At 36.5% G+C, this 23,003-nt stretch overlaps 2 protein-coding genes across 2 annotated transcripts; one reads left to right on the forward strand and one right to left on the reverse strand.

Annotated features, from left to right (window-relative positions):
* Positions 1-9,528: 9,528 nt before the first annotated feature.
* Positions 9,529-12,399, forward strand: LOC134265886 (uncharacterized). The gene is made up of 3 exons (XM_062748110.1): positions 9,529-9,710; positions 11,463-11,554; positions 11,759-12,399. The coding sequence occupies exons 2-3, from the start codon at positions 11,497-11,499 to the stop codon at positions 12,397-12,399; spliced, it is 699 nt and encodes a 232-aa protein (XP_062604094.1). The 5' UTR covers positions 9,529-9,710; positions 11,463-11,496.
* Positions 12,400-12,811: 412 nt separating this feature from the next.
* On the reverse strand, positions 12,812-17,182 carry LOC134265887 (uncharacterized). Its single transcript, XM_062748111.1, has 2 exons — positions 17,132-17,182; positions 12,812-15,613 (listed from the first exon to the last, which is right to left on the reverse strand). Exon 2 carries the CDS (start codon positions 15,602-15,604, stop codon positions 12,812-12,814), a length of 2,793 nt encoding a protein of 930 aa, XP_062604095.1. The 5' UTR covers positions 15,605-15,613; positions 17,132-17,182.
* Positions 17,183-23,003: the final 5,821 nt, after the last annotated feature.

The following is a 23,003-nucleotide window of genomic DNA, read 5'->3' on the forward strand; positions in this document are numbered from 1 at the left end:
AGTATTTTGGCTAACTATTTGCAGTTTCTAGGAGTCCATATCAGGGTGTATCATTAACATAAGACCTGTCTGACAATTGCGTACCATTCTCAAGAACTGGGAGGTTGAAAATGGTCAGAAATTCTCAATTTGTCAAATTCTAAGCACAAACTGCGGTGTAAATAAGAAGCCGATTCTCTTCCTTTTCCTGACAATAAGGTTTTATGACTTTGACGTAGTCATGTTGTACGTTTTCTTAGCTTTCTAACGACACCAAACTCGTCTACATCCGATAATAAATGAGAAAGTTATGAGCTTTGGAAAATTCGAGTTTTTCCTTTACTTTTACATGTATCCGTGACTTTCACTTTCCACTTTTATTTCATTTGACCTAGATAGTTCATGACCTAGATAGTTCATCTTCGTTTTTAGCCCTATCCCTATCCCTAACCCTAACCCTAACCCTAACCCGAACCCGAACCCGAACCCGAACCCTAACCCGAACCCGAACCCTAACCCTAAGGGGTTACAAATTATAGGGTATAGGGTATAGGGGTTACAAGGTATAGGGTGTAGGGTATAGGGGTTATAAGGTATAGGGTATAGGGGTTACAAGGTATAGGGTGTAGGGTATAGGGGTTATAAGGTATTGGGTGTAGGGTATTTGGGTTACAAAGGATAATGTGTAAGGTATATGGTTGACAAGGTATAAGGTGTAGGGTATGGGGGTTATAAGGTATAGGGGTTATAAGGTAAAGGGTGTAGGGTATAGGTGTTACAAGGTATAATGTATAGGGTATAGGGGTTATTAGGTATTGGGTATAGGATATTTGGGTTACAAAGTATAGGGTATATTGGTTACAAGTTGAAGGGTGTAGGGTATAGGGGTTACAAGAAATAGGGTGATTCGTTTATGGTATAGGGGTTACAAGGTATAAGGTGTAGGTTATAGGGTTAATTGGTCATAAGGTATAGGTTGTAGGGTATAGGCTACAGGGGTTACAGAGCATAGGTTGTAGGGGTTATAGGGTGTAGTCGTTACAAGTAATTTGGGTTACAGGATATAGGGTATAGGGGTTACAAGGTACAGGGTTTAGGGTATAGGGTATAGGGTTTATAAGGTATTAGGTGTAAGGGTTAGTATGAAATTTTGATCTGCGCATGTGCAGACCATACTTCCGCTTGAATGGCTGCATTTCAAAACTGGTAAGTTCAGATTTCAAAATTTATATCTTTTGACTATTACTAATGAATTTATTCAGTTAAGGGTAACTTTGCAACGTATTTTTGTTCTTGATAAGTCTTTCCAGTAAACATTTAACTGCAATTGACTCTGTTTTATTTGTATGTCAAAAAGCACGTGGGTAATAACATTGTATGCCTTTTTTATGTAATTCCCTTCTCTTGTAACCAATATATAAAAGTTACACACACTTTCATTTATTCATATTTTTTTTAAATCGATTTCCTTCTATTTACCCTGAATCCATAAACTCTTTAATATGTATCTGATATCTCTAATACATCCAGGTTCTAATATGTCAAAAAAACGTGTTTTCTATCTATACGATATACCCTTCTCCCTGTACATTGCAGACCCTATCCTCTGTAACCACTATACCCAATTCCCTACAAACCCTATACCCTACATTCAATACCTTGTAACCCCTATACCCTATACCCTACATTCAAGACCTTGTAACCCCTATACCCTGAAACCCATACACTCTATACCTTGTAACCCCTATACCCTGTATACCCTACACCCTATACCTGGTCACATATATACCCTATACCCTACACCCTACACCTTGTAACCCCCATACCCTATACCCTACACCCTATATCTTCTAACCCTTGTGCCTTCTATATCCTATATGCTATACCCCATACCTTCTAACCCTTGTAACCCCCACACCCTTTACCCAATACCCTAAACCCTACAGTGTATACCCTATACCTTAAACTTTACACCCTGTTATTGTAACCCTTGTACCCTATACCCTACACCCTATACCTTATTACCCTATACTCTATACCCTAAACCATAGACCTTATAACCCTTGTAACCCCTACACCCTATACCCTATACCCTCTATCCCTTGTAATTTCTATGTCCTATATACCAATTGTTACTCCATTATTTATACACTGAATTGACCACGGATTTTTTCCGTTATTTCCTGATTATGACAACGAGAACACGGCGGGTGTGACCGGTCGGCAGGGGATGCTCACTCCTCCATGGCACCTGATCCCACCTCTGAGGTTCCGGAGGTCCGTGTTTGCTCTGCTCTTATTTTGTATATCTGTTTAATGGACGTTGAGATTGAATACTGTTTGTTATTTCCATATCCTTCTTCATGCTATAACCTACACCTTCTTACCCTTGAAGTATTTTTTTTTTTACATCTATTTAACTTAACAGAAAATAAACCAAACTAAACATTGAAGTAAATGATTTCTGATAAATCAGTTTTGAGCTGTTATTCCATTGTTGCAAACATACGGCCATTTATTTTTTTTTTTTTGTTTGGGCAGGGGGACTAGTTTTTCAAAGACATCAATCACTAACCATGTCAGAAGAAAGTGATGCTCACAATTTACCCGAGTTGAATGCTGAGGCCTTTGAGGGTAAATTAAACATTAAATACAATTTATGAATCACTTATTTTCGGTATACAATACTATAATAAACTCAAAAAAGTCTTCTATTCGTGATAATAAGTAAGCATTAAATAAAACGTTTTATCATTGTTTTTGTTATATGCATGAAAGTTTCCTTATAATGTCTGCTTTCTTTTTACAACAAATAATAACTCATTACTATTTCCTTTAGAGCCCATATCGTTGGAGTATATGCGGGAAAATTTTATGGGGGTGGAGGAGGTGAGAGGCATCGTCATGGGACTTCAGAAAAATATTGATGAGAGACTTGATGTCTTTGAGCAGAAGATGGAGAAGAAAATGAAAGAGCTCCAACATACCATCATCGAAAAATGTAAGGAGGATGATGATAAAAAGTTGTCACGCATAAAACAAACTTTTATAGAAACGATCAATGAAGAAAGAGAAGACTTAAAAGAGGAAGTAAGGAAAAGTTTGGAGGATGGGTTGTTTGTTCTCAAGAAGATCGACGTTATACCTAAAGATGAAGCTCTGGGCTCTAAATTTCTGAAAAATAATTTTGACAGGCATATTTCTCTGCAAGGTCGTTTTAATTCCTCCCTGCAAGAACTTCTCGTTCAACTCAAAGTCATGGTATATTTTCTGTAAATGAGACATTACTACATATCCCGAAAGAAATTGATTCAATCGAAGTCAAGCACATCATCTTTCATTGATGAAGGAAACACTGTATCCCCTAACTTAAAGGATATAATTTCAGAGCCCTTGGAGATACCAACTAATCAAATGCAAACAAGTTATGATATTAGTGACAGTAATGTTAAGCTCTCCAATCAGGTCGAACTGACTACAAAGAAGAAAAACTATGTACATATTTCACCACCATTTAAGACCTTGAGAACCTATCCAAAAAGACACTTTGCTAAAAAAGAGACTGATGTTCTTGATTTCATTGATGATTCTAACTTCATGGTGAAATATATAAATGATGAGATAGGTACGAAATTGCAAATACTTGTAAATTGTATACCCTAAGTAAAGATAATAAGCAACAATGATACATTTTGTATGTTGATATTACAGGAAATGGTGTATTTTCAAAGAAAAAATTCTCTAAGGGTGAACCTTTGCTTGAATACAAAGGCAAACTGAGGGAAGGTCCATTCCTTGAAGACGAGGATGATACCTATTTCTTTGAATTTGATTCCAATGGCAATAAAGATGTGAGTAGTTTTTAATCATTTTCACAGCATAATCTATCCTTCATCTTTTATTAAAATATATAAACAATCTAATTTACTTCTAGAATAGATGCGTCTGAAGACGATGGAAGCCTTGGCAGATTAATTAATGACGAGCATTGCCATCCTAATATTTTTCCAACACTCTTTGAAAAAGATGGAAAACCACACATCATATTCAAAGCAAAAAAGGATATAGAGGTAGAGGACGAAATTCGTTTTAATTATGGAGGGGAATCGTATTCATGGCGCCAGAAGGTATTTTTTTTAATCTATGATAAATCTTTTATGCGATGTAAAACACTTTTAAAATGCATACTTACGATGGTTTATGCACGATTTTATGAATTTTATTTTATTGTTTTGATTCCTAGGTTTCATCCTGGACACCCTCATGGTTTCGGAATGGAAGTTCCTGAACATATTTACTGAAAATTGTTTTTTAAATAATAAATAGATAATTTTGGTAAATAAAATGTATTAAAATAAATCTTAAAATTAAGATATTTGACAATAGAATAAAAATTTTTGACAGCTTCACTCAAAATTACCTCTGCTCAGAGGTAAGCAGCATTTTAGATGAAAATTTCTAAGTCCCAAGGAAAATACATTTTCCTTCTATTTTTTAAAAGAACAAGGAATTAAAGAAGAAAAAAGGTTTATTTTTCTTAATCTAAGCAAACCGTACTATTATAAAGAACAGAATTTCAGATTTATACATAATCGACAAAAATAAGAGCCAATCAGGAATTGCGACATATCGAGATCACTTAATTGGCCTTGTTTATTTGCAACATGATTTTTCGACTAATCAAGTGTTGTGGACAGTTAGAATCAAAATATATTTACTTAATTTAACACATATTATAATTGGTTGCAATCATAACAGTGCAGAAAGTTCACAAAAATACTTGAGTTTCATTTTATACTTTCTAACCCCAGGATTCAGAATACAAATTTATACTTTTTTTTATAAAGGATATATGTAAGTAGAATAAAATAAAGTTTGATTTTTCTTTTCAATTAAATTTACCATATAGGTATAAATAAAAATATGGAAGTTCTGTACATAATTAACAGAAATAAGGACAAATCAGGTGTCGCGACATGTCGAATTAAAGAACATCATACTTCTGAGGTCCCGAAATCATTTTTTGAATAACCAAGTATTGTGTACAATTTCAAACATGATATATAAGTGTTGTAGAAATTTCCTTGATCAAATTAATTATATGCAAATTAGTTATCAATCAGATGCTTCCTAGTGTGTTGGCTATGTAACATTAAACGTTGTAGTGATCACGACAAAGACGATGGCTCAGCGTCTTTGGCGGACTATAAATACCGGCGAGCGCTGATGCTCGTGGTTAGTCTATAGGTAGCAGTGGACGAGTACACATCGTGAAAAAAGGTAAGGAATTTATTGTTCTTCATTTGCGGGTCTCAATAAACTGCAGACATACCATTAGAAGTATGATATACTTTATTTAGTTCTTTCATACTGTAAACATTCCCTTTTTGGCTGTTTTGTTCTTATAAATATTAATTTATCTTGAATTGCTTAAATATACAGGGAATATAAGTAGGAATAAGATTGCTTTTCGTTTGCCTATGTAAACCGTACAACTATAAACCAAAAAAGTTAAGGTAAATACGTAGTCAACAAAAACAAGGACAAATTAGGAGTTGCGACATCTCGAAATCACTTAAGTATCTCTTGTTTATTCGCGACATAATTTTTCGACTTACTGAGTATTGCGAACAATTAGAGCTATCCTAAAATTTGTTAATTCAACACATTTTTTACTTTAATGCAATTATAACAGTGCAAAAAGTTTTAAAATGTTTATGTTACATTTTATGCGTTCAAACCCCATGGTTATGAATATACTTTTTTCTTGTATAGGGTGAAGGGTATAGGGGTTACAAGGTATAGGGTGTAAGGTATAGAGTATAGGGGTTAAAAGGTATAGGGTGTAGGGTATAGGGTATAGGCGTTACAAGGTATAGGGGTTATAAGGTAAAATAATATTAATAATAATAATAATAATAATACTTTATTTATAGAAGGTAACCGGATTAGTGCAAGCACTAGTCTTCCTCAGGGCCTTCTTTATAACATATATACAATGTTTTATACATTAAATTTAATAATTACAAACATAAAACAATAAAATATAAACACTTTGTTACAACAGGATAAATTAGATATTGGCATTTCATTGAAAAAAAAAGGGGGGCATAAATTTCATGTAGAACCAGTACGTTTCATAAGTAAAAAAATTTCAACACTACTTTTAAATATTGCAAGGGATTGGGAATTCCTAATACTGATAGGCAACTCATTCCAGATAATAACCCCTGAATATTATAAAGAATTTTTGAATAAATTTGTTTTATATTTTGGTAAACGAAGTTCTGAATTTGTCTCTGAGCGTAACGTGTATGATCCAGAACTTGGAAATTCAAAAGAAAAAAAATCCTGCATATAATCTGGAGACATATGATAAAAAGTTTTGAACATTAGAATGCTTTTCTGTAAATATAGAAGTTCGTAAACTGTTAACCAGCTTAAAATGTTAAACAGTGGCCTTGAAGGTGCATCATATTTTTCATTTAAAATAATCCTAGCTGCTCGTTTCTGAAGTTTGTAAATTCTATCGATGTGAGTTTGAGGAGAGTTACCCTAAATAGAAAGGCAATATAAAATTATAAAATAGCTATCTAGTATTCAATGGTAGAAACTTTTTAATTTTTCGTAAGGTATTTAATTTATAAGTAAGGGTTTTGCAAACGGCATCCACATGCAAAGTATATTGAAGAGTATGATCAATGTGAACACCCAATAATTTCTCTGTCCTAAAAGGGTTACAAGGTATAAGGTATAGGGTATAGGGGTTCCAAGGTATAGGGTGTAGGCTATAGGGGTTACAAGGTGTAGGGGTTATAATGAAAAAATAGGGGTTACAAGGTATAGGGTATAGGGTATAGGGGTTACAAGGTATAGGGTGTAGGGTATAGGGGTTACAAGGTGTAGGGGTTATAAGGTATAGGGGTTATAAAGTATAGCAGTTACAAGGTTTAGGGGTTTCAAGGTATAGGGTGTAGAGTATAGGTGTTCCAAGGTATAGGGTGTAGGGTATAAGGGTTACAAGGTATAGGGTGTAGGGTATAGGGGTTACAAGGTATAGGGGTTATAAGGTATAGGGGTTACAAGGTATAGCTGTTACAAGGTGTAGGGGTTATAAGGTATAGGGGTTACAAGGTATAGGGGTTACAAGGTATAGGGTATAGGGTATAGGGGTTACAAGGTATAGGGTGTAGGGTATAGGGGTTACAAGGTTCAGGGGTTAGGAGGTATAGGAGTTATAAGGTATAGGGGTTACAAGGTATAGGGGTTATAAGGTATAGGGGTTACAAGGTATAGCTGTTACAAGGTGTAGGGGTTATAAGGTATAGGGGTTACAAGGTATAGGGGTTACAAGGTATAGGGTATAGGGTATAGGGGTTACAAGGTATAGGGTGTAGGGTATAGGGGTTACAAGGTTAAGGGGTTAGGAGGTATAGGAGTTATAAGGTATAGGGGTTACAAGGTATAGGGGTTATAAGGTATAGGGGTTACAAGGTATAGGGTATAGGGTATAGGGGTTACAAGGTACATGGTGTAGAGTATAGGGGTTACAAGGTGTAGGGGTTATAAGGTATAGGGGTTACAAGGTATAGGGTATAGGGGTTACAAGGTATAGGGTGTAGGGTATAGGGGTTACAAGGTGTAGGGGTTATAAGGTATAGGGGTTATAAGGTATAGGGGTTACAAGGTATAGGGGTTATAAGGTATAGGGGTTACAAGGTATAGGGGTTATAAGGTATAGGGGTTACAAGGTATAGGTGTTAGAAGGTATAGGGGTTACAAGGTATAGGGGTTGTATAGGGTATAGGGGTTACAATGTATAGGGTGTAGGGTTAAAGGGTTACAAGGTTTAGAGGTTATAATGTGTAGGGGTTATAAGGTATAGGGGTTACAAGGTATAGGGTATAGGGTATAGGGGTTACAGATACTAAGATCAAAGGTGTAGGGTATAGGGGTTACAAGGTGTAGGGGTTACAAGGTGTCGGGGTTATAAGGTATAGGGGTTACAAGGTATAGGGTATAGGGGTTACAAGGTATATGGTGTAGAGTATAGGGGTTACAAGGTGTAGGGGTTATAAGGTATAGGGGTTATAAGGTATAGGGGTTACAAGGTATAGGGGTTATAAGGTATAGGGGTTATAAGGTATAGGGGTTACAAGGTATAAGGTATAGGGGTTCCAAGGTATAGGGTGTAGGGTATAGGGGTTACAAGGTGTAGGGGTTATAAGGTATAGGGGTTATAAGGTATAGGGGTTACAAGGTATAGGGGTTATAAGGTATAGGGGTTACAAGGTATAGGGGTTATAAGGTATAGGGGTTACAAGGTATAGGGTATAGGGGTTCCAAGGTATAGGGGTAGTTAAAGGTATAGGGTGTAGGGTATAAGGGTTAAAAGGTATAGGGTGTAGGGTATAGGGGTTACAAGGTATAGGGGTTATAAGGTATAGGGGTTATAAGGTATAGCTGTTACAAGGTGTAGGGGTTATAAGGTATAGGGGTTACAAGGTATAGGGGTTACAAGGTATAGGGTATAGGGGTTACAAGGTATAGGGTGTAGGGTATAGGGGTTACAAGGTTCAGGGGTTAGGAGGTATAGGAGTTATAAGGTATAGGGGTTACAAGGTATAGGGGTTATAAGGTATAGGGGTTACAAGGTATAGCTGTTACAAGGTGTAGGGGTTACAAGGTATAGGGGTTACAAGGTATAGGGGTTCCAAGGTATAGGGTATAGGGTATAGGGGTTACAAGGTATAGGGTGTAGGGTATAGGGGTTACAAGGTTCAGGGGTTAGGAGGTATAGGAGTTATAAGGTATAGGGGTTACAAGGTATAGGGGTTATAAGGTATAGGGGTTACAAGGTATAGGGTATAGGGTACAGGGGTTCCAAGGTATAAGGTGTAGGGTATAGGGGTTACAAGGTGTAGGGGTTATAAGGTGTTGGGGTTATAAGGTATAGGGGTTACAAGGTATAGGGTATAGGGTATAGGGGTTACAAGGTACATGGTGTAGAGTATAGGGGTTACAAGGTGTAGGGGTTATAAGGTATAGGGGTTATAAGGTATAGGGGTTACATGGTATAGGGGTTATAAGGTATAGGGGTTACAAGGTATAGGGTATAGGGGTTCCAAGGTATAGGATGTAGGGTATAGGGGTTACAAGGTGTAGGGGTTATAAGGTATAGGGGTTATAAGGTATAGGGGTTACAAGGTATAGGGGTTATAAGGTATAGGGGTTACAAGGTATAGGGGTTATAAGGTATAGGGGTTACAAGGTATAGGGTATAGGGGTTCCAAGGTATAGGGTGTAGGGTATAGGGGTTACAAGGTGTAGGGGTTATAAGGTATAGGTGTTATAAGGTATAGGGGTTACAAGGTATAGGGGTTAGAAGGTGTAGGGGTTATAAGGTATAGGGGTTTCAAGGTATAGGGGTTATAAGGTATAGGGTGTAGGGTATAGGGGTTCCAAGGTATAGGGTGTAGTTTATCGGGTATATGGGTTACAAGGTATAGGGTGTAGGGTATAGGGTATAGGGGTTACAAGGTAATGGGTGAAGGGTATCGCGGTTACAAGGTAAAGAGTGTTGGGTATAGGGTATAGGGGTAACAAGGTATAGGGTGTAGGGGTTATAAGGTATAGGAGATACATTGGTAGAGGTGTAAGGGTTAGTATTCAACTTAGATCTGCGCATGTGTATACCATACTTCCGCTTGAAGGGCTGCATTTCAAAACTGGTAAGTTCAGATTTCAAAATTGATACCTTTTGACTATTACGGTTGAATATATTTAGTTTATGGTTAACTTTCTTTGGTATTATTGTTCTTGCTTAGTCTTTCCAGTGAACATTTAACTGCAATTGACTCTGTTATATCTGTATGTAAAAAGCACGTGGGCAATAACATTGTATGCCTTGTTTATGTAATTCCCTTCTCTTGAAACCAATATATAAAATTTACACATACTTTCATTGCTTCATATATTTTTCAATCGATTTCCATGTATTTACCCTGAATCCATAAACTCCTTAATATGTATTTTATATCTCTGATACATCCAAGTTCTAATGTGCTAATAAACTTGTTTTCTGTCTATACCATATACCCTACACCCTATACCTTGCAACCCATATACCCTACACCCTAAACGTTGTTAACCTACACCCTATACCGTGTAACCCCTATACCCTTGACCCCTATACACTGTAACCCCTACACCCTACACCTTTTAACCCCTATACCCTATACCTTATAGCCCCTATACCCTGTAACCACTACACCCTATACCCTATACCTTGTAACCCCTATACCCTTAACCCCCAACACCCTATACCTTGTAACACCTATACCCTGAACCCTATACCTTGTAACCACTATAACCTGTATCCTATACCTTGTAACCCCTATACCCTACACCCTATACTTTGTAGTCCCTATACCCTGTAACCCCTACACCCTATACCTCGTAACCCCTATAACTTGTAACCCCTACACCCTATACTTTGTAATTCCTATAGACTGTAACCCCTACACCCTATACCTTGTAACTCTTATACCTTGTAAACCGTACACCCTATACCTTTTAACCCCTATACCCTGTTACCCCTATACCCTGCAACCCCTAAACTTTATACCTTTTAACCCCTATACCCTATACCCTATACCTTGTAACCCCTATACCCTGTAACCCCTACACCCTAAACCTTTTAACTCCTATACCTTGTAACCCCTACACCCTATACCTTGTAACCCCTATACCCTGTAACCCCTACACCCTATACCTTGTAACTCTTATACCTTGTAACCCCTACACCCTATACCCTGTAACGCCTACACCCTGTAACGCCTACACCCCATACTTGGTAACCCCTATACCCTGAAACTCCAACTTCCTATACCTTGTTACTTCTATACCCCATACCTTGTAACCCCTATAATCTCTAACCCCTGCACTTGTAACTCCTATACCTTATACCCTACAACCTATACCTTGTAACCCCTATACCCTGTAAACCCCTGCACCTTATACCTTGTAACCCTTATACCCTACACCCTATATCTTCTAACCCTTGTAACTTCTATATCCTATATGCTATACCGTATACCTTCTAATCCTTATAACCCCGACACCTATACCCTACACCATGAGGTGTATACTTTATATCCTACATCTTACACCCTGTGATTGTTACCCCGGCACCCTCTACCTTGTAGCCCCTATTCTTTATACCTTTCACCTTGTCACGCTTGTAACCCCTACACACCCTCTACTTTCTAACCCTTGTAATTCCTATATCCTATATGCTATACTTTATACCTTCTAAACCTTGTTACCCCTACACTCTAAATCCTACAGAGTTTTTAACATCTATAAAACTAAACAGAAAGTAAATTACACTAAACATTGAAGTAAATGATTTTTTATAAATCAGTTTTGAGCTGTTATTCCATTGTTGCAAAGATACGACCATGTTTTTTTCGTTTCTGCAGGGGAAGTAGCTTTCATTGAAATAAATCTCTAACCATGGCAGAAGAAAATGATGCTCATGATTTATCCGATTTGGATGCTGAGGCCTTTGAGGGTAAATTAAACATTAAATACAATTTATGAATCACTTATTTTCGGTATACAATACTAAATAAACTCAAAAAAGTCTTCTATTCGTGATAATAAGTAAGCATTAAATAAAACGTTTTATCATTGTTTTTGTTATATGCATGAAAGTTTCCTTATAATGTCTGCTTTCTTTTTACAACAAATAATAACTCATTACTATTTCCTTTAGAGCCCATATCGTTGGAGTATATGCGTGAAAACTTTATGGGGGTGGAGGAAGTGAGGGGCATCGTCATGGGACTTCAGAAAAATATTGATGAGAGACTGAATGACTTTGAGCAGAAGATGGAGAAGAAAATGGAGGAGCTCCAACATACCATCATCGGTAAATGTAAGGAGGACTATAATAAAAAGTTGTCAAGCATAAAGGAAACTTTGATAGAAACTTCCAAACAAGAAAAAGAAGACTTAAAAGATGAAGTAAGGAAAAGTTTGGAGGATGGGTTGTTTGTTCTGAAGAAGATCGACGTTATTCGAACCGCACAGGAGGATGTTGACAAAGATGTAAGCATTATCTCCGAAAATCAACCAGAGATGGCCCCACGGCCCCAAGAGAAGAAGCAGTCCACGCCAAAAATGGCCAAAGTGAACTGGAAGGACTTCCCGATGCAAGATGACTTCCTTCGGAGGGAACATGAGAACATGGGCTGGAAGAAAAACAATACCGTCAAAAAATCTATTTTTGATATGGGTCTCAAAAGAAAATTGTGGAACGACGATGAGGTTTGGAGAAAACGAGTATGTTATAAGATCGATGCCCAATACAAAGCGAACTTCTTGATGAGCGACACCAGATCCTCTCCTTCATAAGGATAGTGTTGATGCTGGGAATTGGGATTAGGTTCTCAAGGACACGGTCCTTTTTCCATCAGAGATTTTGTTCTGCTTTTCTTTTCTGACAAAACAAACAGTTGTCAGTTTTTTAAATTTACTTTAATAGAATACAAATAACAGTTTTGAGATTTAAAGAGAAAAAAACTCTTCTTATTGAGCAAAATATTTCAGAATTGTAAATTTTAATTTTTCTTCAATGTGATTTGAACCTCTATTGTGCAGCAATTTTTTTAAAGTCATTTTTTATATGCCTTTCAATGACTTAATTTTGACATTTCCTTATGAAAGAGTTTCCATTTTTAACTTGTGTAAAAGTTTTAATGAATGGTAGATTTAGCAGCTGTTTAGTAATTCTATTATTATTAAAATTTTACAATTACGGAAAAAATTATTCTTTTCTCTTTGCTGCTCGCAAAAGGGCAGCTCTAAATGCATTAAATGTTCTGTCTGGAATTCCTCTTCTTTTACATTCGTTTACGTAATCTTTATACATAATTTGGTATGAGTTCTTCCCCTTCCTTATTATGTCATGCAAGATGTTCATCTCAAATGTGTTCCAAGGAAGAAATGGTCTTGCCGGAACATGCCGGGCCGGGACATGCTGTATATTTTGTTCTTCTGGTTCTTTCTCAACAACAGGAACTTCTAACGGTAAATTGGCGTTTTCAATTTCGTTTTCCTCTATATCTGTTCCACTTTTTTCAAAAGGCTTTGAACAATCAAACTTGTGTGGAATATCTTCATATATTCGATAAATTCGTTTTGCCATGGGACCCCGGAGAAAAAATACAGAAAGAACTTTAACCATTTGCAGTTCTTGCTGTGTAATTGGTAATTCTTTCACATAAGCAAGTAAAGAGCTAAAGTTCACATAATATCCGTTTTGTATCAAACATACACATGTTACAAACGTTAAAACCCGAAGTAAATTCTCTTGACCCAGCTCCAGTCCTCTAAGCCGTTGACAAGTTTCAAAAACCCATGGAAATTCTGCATTGGCATTAATGAATTTGCTTCTAAATACTAGGTTTTCTTTTTCCATTTCATTTATAATGTTTGCGGTCAAAAGTTTTACATCGTACGTATTTGTTTCCGCGAACAGATCTCCATATAATATCTTTAATACTTGCCAGTTAGTCCATTTGAATCCACGTTTGATTCTATAGCAGGGAAAATATTTCACATTCAGGTGATTTAGGCCAGCCAACAAGATGTTTGCAATATCTTTTTTTTCACCTTTCATCATTTCCAATGCCCTTCCGAAAGTGAAAGGGAAGTGAAAAATATCCGCCCTGCTCAGATCTTTACATAACTGTTCCGCTGATACAGATAAAATACAGGAAGCCCATGAAGGCACGCTTGCCTGTCTTAGGTCGTGTGTCAGTGAGGGGATCTTATGGCTCTCATCCCTGCTATATTTTATATCTTCAATGAGTAGAAGAACTACTCTTGTTCCTAAAATTATATCATTGCAAGAAAGGAAGTCTCCAAATGAGAATAATCTTTGGATTCTTTCAATTTGTGACTTTAAAGTAGTCCAGTGATGCAGCGGCGGTGGTGAGCTTTCATCCAGAGCGCAGTCACTACTGGATTCCAGACATAAAAAACCATATTCGAAGGTAACAGACCGATTATTTTTTCCATCACCAGGACCAAGGTTTCGCGATAGAATGGCGTCTGTGTAAGAGTTCAGTTTTCCCCACCATAACATTTCGTTACACAATTCGTACTGATAAGCTTCCCAGCTGGGAAGCATTTTGCCCAAGCCATTATTTTCTTCTTTCAATTTGACCAATGTGTGAAAAATTAGCTCAGCTATTTTCTTTATGAAAGAAATAAAACTTAATCTTTGACCGCAATATATTACCGTTTCTTGAAAAGGCACAACCATAGGATACTTATCCATAAGTAATTCTAAATGTTCTAGGTTAATTATTTCCTTTGCAATCAGCACTGACGGAATATCGTCCAAGGACACAACAACTTCGAGACGCATTGGCATGGCTTCTCCTAATTTATGGCAGTTTTCACGACATACAGAGAGATAATCATCAGAAAGTCGGGAAAGGTGAGCAGTTGATTTAGGATGCAGTAAATTACATGTCGCTATAAGACCAGATAGAGGATGCTTAGCGCTGCAATGCATGTGGGGCGAATCTGCGTATAATTGCAAAAATCTCAAATTATTGGGATGCATGCACACATTCCTCAGTTCATCCGAGATATCGTTTGGACGACCATCTAAATTTGTTTGAAAATTGCAGCAATCTCTAAAGGAAAGGACTGGAAGTAATGATCCTCGAAAGCCTACAAGCTTCTGAATTCCGTCACGTGACCAGAAAAAGTGAATTTTGTCATCTATGCTCTTGAATGTTACGGCAATATGGGTGGTAAGAGATGTAACTAGTTCAAGGCAAAAATCAGTTGCAAGTTGGATTTGAACGGAATCTCTCTCTCCAAAACGAAAAGCTACAATGGAAATTCGATGATGCGGAGGAGCCTGACATGCAATCAAAGTCTTATCTAATATGGCCATGACAAAGGATTGATCTTTTGCCAAAACCCTCCATTTTGAAACGTCAAAGATCGAATTCTTCTTAAAAGTGTCTTTACACAATTCCTTTGGTGATAATTTCAGAAGATTGTTTTGGAAGGTGGACTTTACTCGATTAAAGTACTGGTTTGCAAACAATTTGTAGTTTAAAGCACTGGGCAGGTCAAAAGATGAATCTATATTTGGTAGTGGTATCAGCGCTAAATTCACTTGCCACCCAAATGAACTGAAAAGTTGTATACCATTGCACATTTTTAATAAAGAAAATGAAGTTCTCTGATATTGAGTTATATCTATGTGCTTCTTAAGAATCGGGTACATGGATATAATACTACCATCACCTCTTGGTAAAAGGTTCATGTAAAAAACTGGGAATTTGATAGCCGTCAATGCCTTCATCTCCAGTACAACTCCGTCAATGTCGAGATTGCTCTGCATTAAACAATATATTTCTCCAAACGTAGCATTAACACAGCGCGTTGATATAAATCCTCCTTCAGACCGATGCAGAAATGAATGTACGTCCTTATATTTTAAGAAAGTCGAACAAAAAGATATCGAATTCTCCTTTGCAACTTTCAGAAAAGATTCTTCCTGCTGATAACCGTTTTCTGATAACGGATCCATACTGATTACCTATAAAATAAATGAAATAAAGTAAACCTTTTTGTTTGTATTTAAAGAAATATTTTGTGCTTAAAGAGCGAACCTTTAACCTCACTAATGGATTTTAGAAATGATATCATAATGTAAGTGTAACATAGGATAGGCTGTATGGTGTAGGGGTTACATTGTAACCCTGTGGTAGCGGATTAAGGGTGTAAGGTATAGGTTTAACAAAAAATAAAATTTAGGGGTTTTAAGGCTTAGACTATGCGACTGAGAGGTTTGGGTTATAGAAATTAGGGTGAAAGGTATAATGTGTAAAGGTTAAAATGATTAGGGTATAGGGTGTAAATGAGGTATAGGTATAGAGTATAGGGTGTAGGTTACAAAGCATAGGGTATAAGGTATAATGGTTATAAGGTATAGGGTTTAGGTCGAAGAGTGTTGGGTATATGCTGTAGGGGGTTACAAGGGATTTAGGGTGCAGGCTGTAGGGTATAGGGTATAAAGCGTAGGGGTTACAAGGTATAGGGTGTATCATGTAGTGAGGAATAGGGTGTAAGGTATAGAGTGTAGGGTGTAAGAAAGATGGGGTAAGGTTACAAGGTATAGGGTGTAAGGGTTATAAGGTACAGGGGTTAGGGTGTGGGTGTAGGGTATAGGGTATGGGTTGTAGGGTGTATGGGTTACATGGTATAGGGTGTAGGGGTTACAAGGTAAAGGGTTTAGGGTATAAGGTATAGGGTGCAGGGTATAGGGTATATGGTGTAAGGTATTGGGCGTAGGGGTTACAAGGTCTAGGGTATAGGGGTTACAAGGTATAGGGTGTAGCCTTTAGGGTATAAGATGTTGGGTGAAGGGTATAGGGTGTAGCCTGTAAGGTATAAGGTATATGGTATAGGGTGTAGGGGTTACAAGGTAAAGGGTGTAGGGCATAAGGTATAGGGTAAAAGCTATAGAGTAAAGGGTATATTGTTTAAGGTATAGGGTATGGGGTATAGGATGTAGGGGTTACAATGTATAGGGTGTAGGGTGTACGGTATAGGGTGTAGGGTGTAGGGGTTAGAAATATAGGGTATAGGGTGTAGGGGTTACAAAGCATAGGCTGTAGAGTGTCGGTTATGGGAAATAGGGAATAGACTGTAGCGGTTACAACCTATTGGTTATGATAAATAGCTTGTGGATTGTTGTGTAAGTTGTTTTGCTAAAAGATTATTATATAATAACGTATAAATATACTCAATAACGAAACATGTTGAAGTAAGGCAATGTTCAATATTTAAAAAATAAACATTCCATTATAATTAAAATATTTATTTAATTAGGGTTTTTCAATCGCAATTTCATATTAAGCAAAATTATGGATTTCTCTCTGTGATGCTCACATTGTGAATGTGGACGGCCTTCAGATTAACAACATAAGTTTTCATTTAGAGATAATCATATAGATCTCCCTTTCTGTTATTTTTAAAAAAATACATCAAATTCAATATACATTTTTCCGTACAGTGTATATTATACAGGTATAGTAAAAATCAAATTACCTACCTCATTAAATGAAAATAAATGTATAAATCCTTTAAAAGTAGTAGTCAATATGGCGTCCAGTCAATGAAACAGTATATGAGCAATTCATATAAAAATAGATGAACAAAATGCATGCGCAGAAAATTCTATTTATAGTCATAGGAAAATAAAATTTATTTTTAGTAACATGATCAAGTCTTCTTGATCAAGAGGACAGGTCTACTACTAACCCTAACCCTAACCCTAACCCTAAACCCTAAACCCTAACCCTAACCCTAACCCTAACCCTAACCCTAACCCTAACCCTAACCCTAACCCTAACCCTAACCCTAACCCTAACCCTAAACCCTAAACCCTAACCCTAAACCCTAAACCCTAACCCTAAACCCTAAACCCTAACCCTAAACCCTAAACCCTAACCCTAAACCCTAAACCCTAACCCTAACCCTAACCCTAACCCTAACCCTAACCCTAACCCTAAACCCTAACCCTAACCCTAAACCCTAACCCTAACCCTAACCCTAAACCCTAAACCCTAAACCCTAACCCTAACCCTAACCCTAACCCTAACCCTAACCCTAACCCTATAGGGGTTATAAGGTATAGGGTGTAGGGTATAAGGGTTACAAGGTATAGGGTGTAGGGTGTAGGGGTTGCAAGGTATAGGGTGTAGGGTATAGGGGTTACAAGGTATAGGTTATAGGGTATAGGGGTTACAAGGTATAGGGTGTAGGGTATAGGGGTTCCAAGGTATAGGATATAGGGTATAGGGGTTACAATGTATAGGGTGTAGGGTATAAGGGTTATAAGGTATAGGGTATAGAGGTTACAAGGTATAGGGTGTAAGGTATAGGGGTTATAAGATGTAGGGGTTACAAGGTATAAGGTGTAGGGTATAGGGGTTTCAAGGTATAGGGTGTAGGGTATAGGGGTTGCAAGGTATAGGGTGTAGGGTATATGGGTTACAAGGTATAGGGTATATTGAAAAGGGGTAACAAGGTATAGGGTGTAGGGTATAGGGGTTACAAATTATAGGGTATAGGGTATAGGCTTTACAAGGTATAGGGTGTAGGGTATAGGGGTTATAAGGTATAGGGTATAGGGATTACAAGGTATAGGGTGTAGGGTATAGGGGTTATAAGGTATTGGGTGTAGGGTATTTGGGTTACAAAGGATAATGTGTAAGGTATATGAAGGTATAAGGTGTAGGGTATGGGGGTTATAAGGTATAGGGGTTATAAGGTAAAGGGTGTAGGGTATAGGTGTTACAAGGTATAATGTATAGGGTATAGGGGTTATTAGGTATTGGGTATAGGATATTTGGGTTACAAAGTATAGGGTATATTGGTTACAAGTGGAAGGGTGTAGGGTATAGGGGTTACAAGAAATAGGGTGATTCGTTTATGGTATAGGGGTTACAAGGTATAAGGTGTAGGTTATAGGGTTAATTGGTCATAAGGTATAGGTTGTAGGGTATAGGCTACAGGGGTTTCAGAGCATAGGTTGTAGGGGTTATAGGGTGTAGTCGTTACAAGTAATTTGGGTTACAGGATATAGGGTATAGGGGTTACAAGGTACAGGGTTTAGGGTATAGGGTATAGGGTTTATAAGGTATTAGGTGTAAGGGTTAGTATGAAATTTTGATCTGCGCATGTGCAGACCATACTTCCGCTTGAATGGCTGCATTTCAAAACTGGTAAGTTCAGATTTCAAAATTTATATCTTTTGACTATTACTAATGAATTTATTCAGTTAAGGGTAACTTTGCAACGTATTTTTGTTCTTGATAAGTCTTTCCAGTAAACATTTAACTGCAATTGACTCTATTTTATTTGTATGTCAAAAAGCACGTGGGTAATAACATTGTATGCCTTTTTTATGTAATTCCCTTCTCTTGTAACCAATATATAAAAGTTACACACACTTTCATTTATTCATATTTTTTTTAAATCGATTTCCTTCTATTTACCCTGAATCCATAAACTCTTTAATATGTATCTGATATCTCTAATACATCCAGGTTCTAATATGTCAAAAAAACGTGTTTTCTATCTATACGATATACCCTTCTCCCTGTACATTGCAGACCCTATCCTCTGTAACCACTATACCCAATTCCCTACAAACCCTATACCCTACATTCAATACCTTGTAACCCCTATACCCTATACCCTACATTCAAGACCTTGTAACCCCTATACCCTGAAACCCATACACTCTATACCTTGTAACCCCTATACCCTGTATACCCTACACCCTATACCTGGTCACATATATACCCTATACCCTACACCCTACACCTTGTAACCCCCATACCCTATACCCTACACCCTATATCTTCTAACCCTTGTGCCTTCTATATCCTATATGCTATACCCCATACCTTCTAACCCTTGTAACCCCCACACCCTTTACCCAATACCCTAAACCCTACAGTGTATACCCTATACCTTAAACTTTACACCCTGTTATTGTAACCCTTGTACCCTATACCCTACACCCTATACCTTATTACCCTATACTCTATACCCTAAACCATAGACCTTATAACCCTTGTAACCCCTACACCCTATACCCTATACCCTCTATCCCTTGTAATTTCTATGTCCTATATACCAATTGTTAGTCCATTATTTATACACTGAATTGACCACGGATTTTTTCCGTTATTTCCTGATTATGACAACGAGGACACGGCGGGTGTGACCGGTCGGCAGGGGATGCTCACTCCTCCATGGCACCTGATCCCACCTCTGAGGTTCCGGAGGTCCGTGTTTGCTCTGCTCTTATTTTGTATATCTGTTTAATGGACGTTGAGATTGAATACTGTTTGTTATTTCCATACCCTTCTTCATGCTATAACCTACACCTTCTTACCCTTGAAGTATTTTTTTTTTTTACATCTATTTAACTTAACAGAAAATAAACCAAACTAAACATTGAAGTAAATGATTTCTGATAAATCAGTTTTGAGCTGTTATTCCATTGTTGCAAACATACGGCCATTTATTTTTTTTTTTTTTTTTTTGTTTGGGCAGGGGGACTAGTTTTTCAAAGACATCAATCACTAACCATGTCAGAAGAAAGTGATGCTCACAATTTACCCGAGTTGAATGCTGAGGCCTTTGAGGGTAAATTAAACATTAAATACAATTTATGAATCACTTATTTTCGGTATACAATACTATAATAAACTCAAAAAAGTCTTCTATTCGTGATAATAAGTAAGCATTAAATAAAACGTTTTATCAATGTTTTTGTTATATGCATGAAAGTTTCCTTATAATGTCTGCTTTCTCTTTACAACAAAAAATAACTCATTACTATTTCCTTTAGAGCCCATATCGTTGGAGTATATGCGGGAAAATTTTATGGGGGTGGAGGAGGTGAGAGGCATCGTCATGGGACTTCAGAAAAATATTGATGAGAGACTTGATGTCTTCGAGCAGAAGATGGAGAAGAAAATGAAAGAGCTCCAACATACCATCATCGAAAAATGTAAGGAGGATGATGATAAAAAGTTGTCACGCATAAAACAAACTTTTATAGAAACGATCAATGAAGAAAGAGAAGACTTAAAAGAGGAAGTAAGGAAAAGTTTGGAGGATGGGTTGTTTGTTCTCAAGAAGATCGACGTTATACCTAAAGATGAAGCTCTGGGCTCTAAATTTCTGAAAAATAATTTTGACAGGCATATTTCTCCGTGCAAGGTCGTTTTAATTCCTCCCTCAAACACCGCAAGAACTTCTAGTTCAAGTTATGATATTAGTGACAGTAATGTTAAGCTCTCCAATCAGGTCGAACTGACTACAAAGAAGAAAAACTATGTACATATTTCACCACCATTTAAGACCTTGAGAACCTATCCAAAAAGACACTTTGCTAAAAAAGAGACTGATGTTCTTGATTTCATTGATGATTCTAACTTCATGGTGAAATATATAAATGATGAGATAGGTACGAAATTGCAAATACTTGTAAATTGTATACCCTAAGTAAAGATAATAAGCAACAATGATACATTTTGTATGTTGATATTACAGGAAATGGTGTATTTTCAAAGAAAAAATTCTCTAAGGGTGAACCTTTGCTTGAATACAAAGGCAAACTGAGGGAAGGTCCATTCCTTGAAGACGAGGATGATACCTATTTCTTTGAATTTGATTCCAATGGCAAAATAAAGATGTGAGTAGTTTTTAATAATTTTCACAGCATAATCTATCCTTCATCTTTTATTAAAATATATAAACAATCTAATTTACTTCTAGAATAGATGCGTCTGAAGACGATGGAAGCCTTGGCAGATTAATTAATGACGAGCATTGCCATCCTAATATTTTTCCAACACTCTTTGAAAAAGATGGAAAACCACACATCATATTCAAAGCAAAAAAGGATATAGAGGTAGAGGACGAAATTCGTTTTAATTATGGAGGGGAATCGTATTCATGGCGCCAGAAGGTATTTTTTTTAATCTATGATAAATCTTTTATGCGATGTAAAACACTTTTAAAATGCATACTTACGATGGTTTATGCACGATTTTATGAATTTTATTTTATTGTTTTGATTCCTAGGTTTCATCCTGGACACCCTCATGGTTTCGGAATGGAAGTTCCTGAACATATTTACTGAAAATTGTTTTTTAAATAATAAATAGATAATTTTGGTAAATAAAATGTATTAAAATAAATCTTAAAATTAAGATATTTGACAATAGAATAAAAATTTTTTTCTAAGCAGCATTTTAGATGAAAAGTCCCAAGGAAAATACATTTTCCTTCTATTTTTTAAAAGAACAAGGAATTAAAGAAGAAAAAAGGTTTATTTTTCTTAATCTAAGCAAACCGTACTATTATAAAGAACAGAATTTCAGATTTATACATAATCGACAAAAATAAGAGCCAATCAGGAATTGCGACATATCGAGATCACTTAATTGGCCTTGTTTATTTGCAACATGATTTTTCGACTAATCAAGTGTTGTGGACAGTTAGAATCAAAATATATTTACTTAATTTAACACATATTATAATTGGTTGCAATCAAAACAGTGCAGAAAGTTCACAAAAATACTTGAGTTTCATTTTATACTTTCTAACCCCAGGATTCAGAATACAAATTTATACTTTTTTTTATAAAGGATATATGTAAGTAGAATAAAATAAAATTTGATTTTTCTTTTCAATTAAATTTACCATATAGGTATAAATAAAAATATGGAAGTTCTGTACATAATTAACAGAAATAAGGACAAATCAGGTGTCGCGACATGTCGAATTAAAGAACATCATACTTCCGAGGTCCCGAAATCATTTTTTGAATAACCAAGTATTGTGTACAATTTCAAACATGATATATAAGTGTTGTAGAAATTTCCTTGATCAAATTAATTATATGCAAATTAGTTATCAATCAGATGCTTCCTAGTGTGTTGGCTATGTAACATTAAACGTTGTAGTGATCACGACAAAGACGATGGCTCAGCGTCTTTGGCGGACTATAAATACCGGCGAGCGCTGATGCTCGTGGTTAGTCTATAGGTAGCAGTGGACGAGTACACATCGTGAAAAAAGGTAAGGAATTTATTGTTCTTCATTTGCGGGTCTCAATAAACTGCAGACATACCATTAGAAGTATGATATACTTTATTTAGTTCTTTCATACTGTAAACATTCCCTTTTTGGCTGTTTTGTTCTTATAAATATTAATTTATCTTGAATTGCTTAAATATACAGGGAATATAAGTAGGAATAAGATTGCTTTTCGTTTGCCTATGTAAACCGTACAACTATAAACCAAAAAAGTTAAGGTAAATACGTAGTCAACAAAAACAAGGACAAATTAGGAGTTGCGACATCTCGAAATCACTTAAGTATCTCTTGTTTATTCG

The sequence above is a fragment of the Saccostrea cucullata genome, unplaced genomic scaffold (assembly GCF_032062105.1).
Source record: "Saccostrea cucullata isolate Sc308-1 unplaced genomic scaffold, CSIRO_AGI_Scuc_v1 ctg9274, whole genome shotgun sequence".
Classification (NCBI taxonomy): domain Eukaryota; kingdom Metazoa; phylum Mollusca; class Bivalvia; order Ostreida; family Ostreidae; genus Saccostrea; species Saccostrea cuccullata.

Coding starts and splice junctions, on each gene's coding strand:
- LOC134265886 (XM_062748110.1), top strand. CDS start 11,497: ATGGCAGAAGAAAATGATGCTCATGATTTATCCGATTTGGATGCTGAG. Junction 11,555..11,758: donor GGATGCTGAGGCCTTTGAGG/GTAAATTAAACA, acceptor TATTTCCTTTAG/AGCCCATATCGTTGGAGTAT.
- LOC134265887 (XM_062748111.1), bottom strand. CDS start 15,604: ATGGATCCGTTATCAGAAAACGGTTATCAGCAGGAAGAATCTTTTCTG.